This window comes from Mus pahari, chromosome 7 (assembly GCF_900095145.1).
Source record: "Mus pahari chromosome 7, PAHARI_EIJ_v1.1, whole genome shotgun sequence".
NCBI lineage: Eukaryota > Metazoa > Chordata > Mammalia > Rodentia > Muridae > Mus > Mus pahari.
In genome coordinates, this window is record NC_034596.1 from 15,850,564 (window position 1) to 15,860,818 (window position 10,255).

The 10,255-nt window shown below is 42.8% G+C and overlaps 1 protein-coding gene across 1 annotated transcript in view; it reads left to right on the top strand.

Moving 5' to 3' along the window:
* Window positions 1–10,255, top strand: part of Nol10 (nucleolar protein 10) — an 84,621-nt gene that overhangs the window by 58,202 nt on the left and 16,164 nt on the right. Inside the window, exons 14-16 of the mRNA XM_029540909.1 lie at window positions 1,536–1,646; window positions 1,830–1,928; window positions 3,270–3,359. Coding sequence (XP_029396769.1) covers window positions 1,536–1,646; window positions 1,830–1,928; window positions 3,270–3,359 — 300 coding nt within the window. The remainder of the gene's footprint in view (window positions 1–1,535; window positions 1,647–1,829; window positions 1,929–3,269; window positions 3,360–10,255) is intronic.

Here is a 10,255-nt window from a genome sequence, read left to right on the forward strand (position 1 = left end):
CTCTCTCTCTCTCTCTCTCTCTCTCTCTCTCTTCTCTCCTCTCTCTCCCTCTTTCCCCCTCCCTCCCTCCTTCCCCTTCCCTCAATATTTGCACCTAAATAATTTCTAGGGAGTGGAGAGATGGCTCAGCAGTTAAGATCACCTACTACTCTTACAGAGAACCTGAGCTAGGTTCTGAGCACCCACATCAGGCAGCTCACAGCCACCTATAACTCAAGCTACAGGGGATCCAACAGCTTCTTCTGGACAACATAGGCACCTACACTCATGCATGTATAAACATACATACATACATAAAAACATGTTTTTAAAAAGCAACTTTCTGTGATATAGCAGAGAGTTCATATGTGTTCCCTAAATGTGTCTACACTTAATGTGTTCCTAGTCTAAATTTTTTGTTTTATTACTACACGTGTGTGTGTGTGTGTGTGTGTGTGTGTGTGTGTGTGTGTGTGTGTAATGTGCTTGTGTGGCATGCATGTGGGCAACAGATTGACAGCTTTATAGAGTTGGTTCTGTCCTTCTGCCTTTATGTGAGTTCTAAGGATCGAACTCAGGTCATCATCAGGTTTGCATGGCAGTCACTTTACCTGTTGATCCTCTTGCTAGCTAGCCCTTGTATTCCTATTCTAAATGTAATCTTTAGGAAAATCTACATAAGAAAAGATTCCTGAACATAAACTGATAATGAACTCCAGTTGTGTCCTGGCAGCAATGTAGATGTTTGTGATTCTGAAACTGTGCATGCTATACAAGTATTCCATCTGACCTGTACCCCCAGCCAGGGATGGTCCTAATATGCATGAGCATGTTTGTATGTGAGTTAAGTTTGCCAGCTGTTTGTGCTTGGGGGACCATGCTATCATATTGTCCTTTATTTCTCGAAATGTTGACAACACTGCCCCAGTTTTTTGCTTTCCCCATTCCTACCTAACAGTATATACCTGGGAACCACCTTGGGGGTGGGGACAGGGGGAGTGGATCTCTGTGTCTTGGAGTCCCAGGACAGCCAGGGCTACATACAGAGACCCTGTCTCAATGAACAAATGATCAGTCTGTTTCAAAATCTAAGAACCACTATTTTAAGGAACGCTCTTTACCATAGTCATAGTCAAAAAAAGACTTTTCTGTCCTTTATACTTAATATGACATTTAAGACAAGGGGAATGGTATTAATGGAATTACTTAGAAATTCCCATGAACATTCAAGATTAACAGTCCTTAATTATGTTACTTTAAAGGGAAACTATCATAATTAAAATGTTGTTTAAGAAAAGCTTAAATTGTAAAGACTGGAGAGAGCTCCATGATTAAAAGCCCTGTCTGCTCTTCTAGGTTCAATCCCCAGCACCCATGTGGCTGCTCACAACTTCCTGTAACTCCAGTTGCAGGGGATCCAACACCCTCTTCTGGTCTCCACAGGCACTGCATGCATGTGGTGCACAGACATACATATAGACAAAACACCCATACACATAAAATAACCATTAATAAAGAAGGAAAGAAAAACTGAAATTTTAATGAAGATATCATAGAGATTTATCCTCTTCTACTTAACTTTGGCAGGGCTCACACATCTCATTGGATCACCTTTCCTCCGAGCATATATGCATGGGTTTTTCATGGATATCAGACTCTACCACAAGGTAAGTACCAGCTACAGGTATTTCAGGTGATAGTAAGTCATCCACAGCTGCTTCTCCCTACTTTTGCCTTCACAAAGCATACTTCTGCATTGTAAGGGATCTACTTTCTTTGGTGCAATAGTCATGGTATATATATGCTACTAAATACTGATTCTGATTAGTTTCATTCTTTGTTTTGAAAAGGTGAAATTGATGGTCAATCCATTTGCTTATGAAGAATATAGGAAAGATAAAATTCGACAGAAGATAGAAGAAACACGTGCACAGAGAGTCCAATTAAAGGTAAAGAGCTACTTAGCATTGCCATTACCAGGGGAAAATAGTTAATCTTCATTTTGGTGTTACTCTGAAGAAGTCTGCTAATATATCCATGAATTTCCATTTTTTAGCTCACATCTTTTGCTTTCTTGGTGTACTTTGTCAAGAGGTGGTTAGGTGTTTGGGTAATAATATGTACTTGATAATAACCAAAAGACCAAGACACACTAGGCTATAGTGTTTTGATCTACAGAGCTGCTGTGGGCCACACTGAAAACACCTGATAACAGTTCCAGCTGCTTTCTGTTTGACAGATGTTAGCAGTCTGCTTATCCCCATCTCCTGCTAGTGCGTTTGGTTCTTAGGGTCTCTGCTTCCCAGGATGCTAGTAGACAGAGTCAGGAAACAACCAGTACCATTTGTATTGACGGAGAGGATTTAGTGTCGGGAAGGCATTTAAGCTCCCAAAAGACAGAAACACTGAGGTAGGAGAAGAGGGATGGTAACTTAGATCCAGGCGGCAAGAAAGGTATGGGCTCAGGAGGACCCAGACTCCTAAGGGACTGGCAGGCTGGTGCTCTTGGCATTTGAGGGTGATCCTAGGTGTGTGGAGAACTGCAAACTGGTGAACACCACTGCTGCCAGAGCCACCTGCTAGCGCCCCTGGTAAAGAACTGCTATTGGTTATTCCAGCCAGACCATGAGCAGACAGGGTGGAGCTTCCTATCTGAACGCTCCTGCCTTCCTGGCTCTCTGGCATCCCATCCGTTAAGTCAAATCACTGAGTGATAAAAATCTTTATAACTGAACATTGGTTTAAAATATGGATGTAATATACACACTCTCACTAACAAAAAGACTAGTGACTTTCCTGAGATGACCTCGGTGCTCGCTCTATTTCCCACAGTTATTCAGAGTTTATAACAGCAGTGTTTGTGAGTATGCATGAGTTTTAGCAAAAGGGGGTTGTGTACCTGCCAGAACTACATTTTACTTAGTATGATAGGTGAGCTTAGTGTGAAAGAAGGCAGTAGGTAGCCCACCACTTATCTGAGAGTCCTTAACGCTCCTGTCTAGACTCTAGGACCTTTTACAGAGCAGGAAGCATTTCAGAGGTTCCCACAACTGCAGCTGAGAGCTAGGAAGCTGGGAAGACAGTATGCTCCCACTACAGGCCATGCTTGCAGCCTGTGCCATTTGGCCCACCTGCTGCTCTTCGTTGGGTAATTCTTTTCTTCTTAGTGGACGCTCCACTAAGAAGCAGGAGTGAGCTGCCCTTTGTGAACTTCTACTACTCACAGACCTGCTGACCTTTAATGTTAAGTGTATTTATCTCAGTGTATCTTATTTCCATCTCTTTACTAGAAATTGCCAAAAGTTAACAAAGAACTGGCACTTAAATTAATTGAAGAGGAAGAGGAGAAACAAAAGTCTACACTGAAAAAGAAAGTTAAGGTAAGATGTCCTATGGCACAGAAAGTATCAGTAAGTTGATTTGCAGTCCATGGGTAGTAATGTATATCTTTTTATTATTGGGGTTTCCCCACCCTCCATACTTGCTCAGTATTGAAAAATTGAAGAAAAAAGTTAAAAGCCACCACCACCTCCTACACCTACAGAGGAAAAGCATTAGTATTGGGCTGATTCCTCAGTGTCAATCCTCTTAAAGGTATATACTATATTAGCAGTTTCACATGTTGTTAAATTCTCTATTTTAAGTGGCTATATATTCTGTGTTAAAATTTACTTAGTCCTTTTGCTGCTAAATTGATGTTGATTTTTTTCTGTACTGACTAGGTTTATTGATTCATAATTTACTTTTATTTGCATTTATTTTATGCTGAACTTATTTCTGTGCTCAGGAACAGTTTGCTTCTTTTGGTCAGGATCATGTGCATATGACTGGGAAAGCTGGCATTAGAGTTAACCCACTGCGAGCTTTGGATGTTCAGTGGTGCATCAGTTAGCTCACAGTGTGGTCAATGACTAGACAATCTATGCCAAAACTGCTGTGTTCAGCATTACTCTCTGAACCCAGCACTGTTTGTACCTCTGAGCAGTGTCCAGCCCCACTGTGGCCCGGGCACACCTTGTTGCCGCACCTTTATGCCGTGGACCAGTGCACACTGCTTCCTGAAAGTGATGCTGTTCAGACACAGACACTTACACCCTTAATGACCCGGGCAGGTTCATGGGTTTTCTGAAAGTGAACATGAAAATTAGAGCTTCTTGATTTGCATGATTTTATAGGTCAAGACTTTTTTAATTGTAGAAGTAACTGCTTTTTGTTTTTGACATGGCATTATGGGAGGGTATGGGCTTCCATGTAGCTGCTACCTGCCTGCCTTTTCTGAGGTGACAGTAGACAGGGAGCAGCCATAAAATAACAAAAGTTAGCACAGTCTTAGTATTGTCCCAAGGTGGGAAGGTGTACCTAGTTTTTCCAGATTTATGAAGAGTCTGGGGTCCTCCCCAGTCCTGTTCCTTCATCTGCTGAGAGCAATGTAGTATCCACTGCCCCCAAACCCTTGCCCACCAGAACAGCATGCAGGACCTAACCTTGTGGCCTTGGGCCAAGCAGGCTCCTTGTCTGGTAGCTTATTCTTTGCTCTCCAACCAGGTAGGTGAATGCGAGCTATAGTTGCTCTTTGGTTCCTCTGCCTTCCTCAGAATCCAGGCTCTTATTTGAGGCTGGCTGTGCACTTGTTGTGAGCCTAGCTGGCTCCACAGCTTCACTTTCACCTGTGACCCGGAAGGACAGGTAGGGGTCATCTTACTGCTGCCTTCTCTCTCTCCTCTTCGGTAGCCTCTCCCAGTAGCCTTTCATCCGGGCCTATTACATTCTTTAAGTCAATTATTTAAATCTTTGGAAGCCCCTTTAAAGTAAAATACATGGATGGTTTTATGTTTCCCTGTCCTCTGCATGAATAAACCAATACTGAGCAAGCTTACTCATTTAAATTCACATTTTTGTACTGTAGCTGTGTACACCAGTGTGTGACCAAGTGTGTATTCTCTGAGTGTGTGTACCTACAGGGTGGAAATAGTGGCTTCCTGCTTGACTGGCATTCTCCCCAGAACATTCCCATTGGTCTTGTTAGCTGAGTCTGAGGATGATTAGCCTATGACTTTTTCAGCTTTATGATATCATTTTACAAGCCATGTGGAATTGATCATTGTACTGTCTTCCTGAAGCTCCTAGAAAAAGAGAGTGGAGCAGATTTACACTATAGATGTGTGCATTTCAGGTGTGCTTTGTGCTCAGAGTCCTTGGCACAACCGTGCTTTAGGGTACTTGGACTAAACTCAGTTTCGCTGTTTTGAGCAGCATGGTATATGGCAGAGCCTTGTTATAGGTCATGGTGATGAAGATGCAGAAGTTGGTACATTCCCTTAGGGAGACTCTGTGTGTTGGGGAAAGGGTTTGTGTGTGTGTGTGTTCATGCACTGAATGTTCCTGCAGTCGTCAGGTTCTGACTACACTGGTTTTTGAGACACTCTCCCTGGTGCCTGGGATTAGGCTTGGCTAGATGGCCAGTGAGTCCTGGGTCCTGATATTCTCTCCCTCCCTAGTGCTGAGGTTAAAGGGACACACTCCCATACCCAGATTTTCATGTTGGTTCTGGGACATATTTAACTAACTGAGCCATCTCTTTCAGTCCTTCCACTGGGAGTCTTTTGTTGAGGTTGGATGGAGGTGGGGTAGTATGGAATGGTAGAAATGACCTGGAAAGCGGGAAGCACACACAGCGGTGCTCATTTTAGTGAAGAATTACATTGCTCCTCCCCTGATGGTTTTCCCACAACTTTAGGAACTCTCTCCTGGTCTAGGAAAATAAAAGTAGGCAACTGAAGCCTTTTAAATATACTGTTAATCAAAACAGTAGAAAATATCCTAGTATTTTACTTTTTTACTTATTTTGTAAAAACTGTCAAGAATAATTTGAGCAATGCTTGCTGTTTTCCCACACTTTCAATGTGGACCCCGTGTTTTCCTTTGCCCTAGTAAACTGTTGCTTTTCAAAGTTTCATCCAAATCCCTGTTTATATCATTAACTAACTCCAAGAGCATGTTCATTTCTGCAGTGCTGGGACTAACCCCAGGGTCCCATGTGTTCCAGGAAAGCTCTGCCACTCAGCCCCATCCTAGCTGTTCTGAGAGTTCTTTTAACATGACGGACTTTGCTGGTGTCATTGCAAGTGACATGTTTACCTTCTGTTACTACTGCATTCTAACTTATTTTGAGACATTCGCTTCACACTGTTTCTCAAATTGTATCTATAAAGTACTAACCAGTGGCAGTGTGCCATTTCCCACTCCCAGCTTTTTCTTCTGTACCTCCTCTCCTCCTTCCCTTCCTCCCTCTGCTACACTTTCATCTTTTTCTTCTTTAATTACCAACTTTGTGAAGAACGTTTAACATGGGATGCAAGTGTCAGCAATGCTGTGCTCCTGTGCTGTGTAAACTGCTGGCCATGGGGGCCCATGACTCACTGAGAGCATTGAAAGACACACCATGGTGGCACTGCTCATGAGCCTGCCTCCTGTTCACATCAGAGTGCTGGGAGTTTGCACTTCATGCTGATACCACAGTTGAGTAGCTTCAGAAGTCTGAAATTTGAATCCTGATGTTAAGGACCTGCTGGTGTTTAACTTACTCTGTGGGCTCTGACTCTCTGGATGGTACTTCCAGGCAAGCATTTACTCTTGCTTGCACCTGTTCTGTACTTCCTAACCAAGACAGCATGCATTTACTTCAGAATCTGTCTTAGGGGGATAGTTACTGGGTTTGTACTGTTTGTGCTAGATACAGAGAGGACAAAGCCTACATTCCTCTGTCAACTGCTGTGTCTTCTTCTTGGCTCTTTATAACCAGTTGTGTCTTTATAGCCACATCACCTGATAACCAGATTCTTCTAGAAAGCTTTGTTAATAAAATGGGCCCTGATTTGCTTTTTATTGACTTAATCTAAATCAGAGTTCAGTTTTACTCTTGAAATACAGATATAATATATGGTCTTTTAAAAATCTGTTCTTGGAGTTGTATAATTCATCATCTAATACTTTCATCTTCAAAGCAAATTGTTTGTTCATAAATTAAAGAAAGTCCCCTTATCAGTAAGGAAGGTTTGAAAGAGTTGCAAACTACAGCAGGACATCAGTTCCACCCATGAGCAGGACACTTCAGATCCTCCGAGTGTCACTACTGCCTTCTGACCCAAAGTAAGCTCTGCCTTGACTGATCCCAGAGCTGTTCCCAGTTACTGTTCCCACTGATAACGTCATGGAGTCTAATAAGCTGTATACACTACAGTTGATGTTGAGTCCACAACAGGAAGTGACCTACCATATAGTCTACCATGCATACCATCAGTGAGCACTGTCTGGCTGCTGTAGGAACTTAGAACTTAGTGGTGTTAATTAGAATACCTTTCAACAAATACAAATTGAGCTTCCCATATGCTCAAGCATCCTTGAGATGCATAGGCACCTGTACCCAATTTGGCTTTTAAGGGTCCATCCAAGTGGGTGGAACCATTTCCCCCACAGCACGTGTTCTAAATGCCAGCCCTTTTTGCTCAGTTTCTCTCTGTTGCTGAGGTCTGTGTTGAGTGTGTTGTTCCTGGGTTCTGTGTGAGAGAGGCTGTCTGTGGACTGGCACTAGAAAGCCACAGAAGCATGTCTTCATCTCAGGAATCAGTAAATGCCATGAACACTTTATAGTAAAGTAATAATTCATCGCTTTGGGGAACAAATGTGATTATGTGCAAACATACAGAGTTAGATCAGATAGTTTTAACATGAGAATTTTGTCATTTAAAGTTTTTTAATTGCAAATCATAATTACAATGATATGAACACTCAAAAGTAGGTGCTTTCACAGGGGCTTCTGAGAGGGTTGTGCATCACACCTCATATTCCCTTACCTTCCCTCCCTGCCTTGCTTGTGCTTCTGTGGGGATGCACTCTCACCTCTTTAGCTGGTTATTTTGGTATAAAACTCTTTCCTGCTGTTGCCTGTGGTGCTGCGTCTTGACTTTTCCCTCCTGCTGAAGCTAGATAGTAATTTTGGTAAAGTCAATATTGGGCTTTACAATGTTATAACTATGTAAATGCTATTTGTAGCCAAGTCACCTCACATGACTTTGATTTCCCCTGGAGTAAGTTTCTGTGTCATCATCACCAATCAGCCCCTTGTTCTGTACCATATGTCTGGACCTTGTGGCAAGAATCTGTGTAACTCAGATGTATTTGTTTGTACATTCCTAAAGAACTCATTTCTAAGTCTTTGTGGATTGATCAGTTTCAAATCCTGGGGTCTCCCTGCACTGTTTCATGTAATGTTCTCTACATTGGACAAAGAATTGGAAGAACACTGGGTCTCTGAAGGAATGCAGTTTCCACCCAGATACTTTGCATTCACCATCTGAGTACCCAGTGAGGCTCATGAGGGTAAATACAAGACACAAGTTCTCACTGCAGCGTCACACTGCACCCTCCAGACAGCGCTGAGAGGGCTTACTCCTGAAATAGGAGAGGCACTGTCCTGGCAAAGCTCATGTGACCACCGTGCCATGCTAGGTTCCAGGCTGAACTCTGGCCCAAATGGATCGTTGGCTGCTTGCTGAGCCACTCAGACTAGAAACCTAGGTCTCATATAGAGGGAATTCTCTTGGAAGAAAAAATTATTATTTCCTGCCATGATCTTGATAATTTGTTCATAGTCGGGGTGGGGACCTAGAGAGCTGCATGAAAATACAGAGGAGGGGACAGGCTGAGATATTTGGGGGAGTACCCACCGACAGCACTCTGAGGATTGTCACTTGCAGGCTGGGAGAGCACCCCCCTCCAGCTGTGTGCCTGTCAGCCTTTCCCCTGTACTGTTCACTTCCCTCTAACAACCCACCCAGCCCCGCTAGAACTCCTCCTCTCCCTCCTTGCTTAGGCCAGAGGTGGGACTAGAGAAAGAGGGTTTTACGTAGCAGGCAGTCTTTGTATGTTTCTATATTGAGACAAGATAATAATAAGTGTCTGCTCAGAGCTACAGAAGTGATTCTTTGAGGTAGTGCTGAAGGTGGTATTCACATGTTTTCCAAACACCAAAGCAAGTGTTGAACATGTGTATGTGTATGTATTTATAAGACAGATCACTAGCCAGACACTTGTAAACTACTTCAAGAACATCACTATCTTATTCTTTTTTCTTTTAAGACAGCTGTGAAAATAAGCAATTAGACAAGCAAAAGTCCTTAGGGGAAATACTTTTTACAGCTGGGTCAAAGGAGTTTTTATTTTATAATCGTTCATCTAAAGCATACTTGTCTTTAGGCAGGATAATTTGTTTGTTGTAAACTAACGGGGAGAAAAATCTTTAAAATACCAACAACATACTCTATTTAACAGTCTCTGTTATTTTAAATATAATAATTTTGACAAATACATTAAGATATTAATATTTTTCCTTCTTTGTTTTTTAACCTAATAGGCACATGGCTTTTGATGTGAAATATCAGTTGATTGCCAATATCAGCTTTCTCACATTTATAAGTGACTCCAAAAATGTATCTGGCAGCCCCCTCCTCTCTCCTGAGTCCTCATATGAATTACTGCTCCCAAGACACCTATTGGTGTTGGTCAGAATGTGGATGATGTCTGTGACACACTTAGTCTTAAATGAACATCATCTCCTGCCCTTTGCTCTAGCCCACACCCTTTACCCTGATGCACTAATGATGGCTCCAAGCTCATCATTCCCAGGGTCTACCCACTCAGACCAATCAGCTAAGAGCTGTTTCCAACCCCATGCTTAATCTCTAGCTCTCTCCTCTCATCCAGCTGCTCCTGCTCTAGTTCCATAGAAATGTGGTTCACAGGGATTGCTCCTTGGCTGGAGTCAGTCCTACCCTTTGATTTCCATCACCCTAGTGCAGGCCCTGCCTCTTCGTCACTTCCTAGGATGCTTCTGAATCTTGTAATGGTTCTAGTCTCTTTCTTAGCCCTGTGCCATGTACCATGCTGCTGCCACCTATCTCTTAGAGCAGTTTGTCATCGTGTCTTCCTCTCTCCTGACTCTTTCTCTGAATAGTGACTCTCCCCAGGTCTTCGAAGACCAGTCAGACCAATGAAAGTGTTATAGTCTGCCTTGGTTGTTTTTAATTTTTGTATTTTAGGATGTCCTTTCCAGATTGCCAGTCTGCTCTTGTCAGATGATTCACTACTCCTTAGTCAGTTGAAATGCTGTCTTCGTATTTTTTTTGGGGGGGGGGGTCAAGACAGGGTTTCTCTGTATAGCCCTGGCTGTCCTGGAACTCACTTTGTAGACCAGGCTGGCCTCGAACTCAGAAATCCA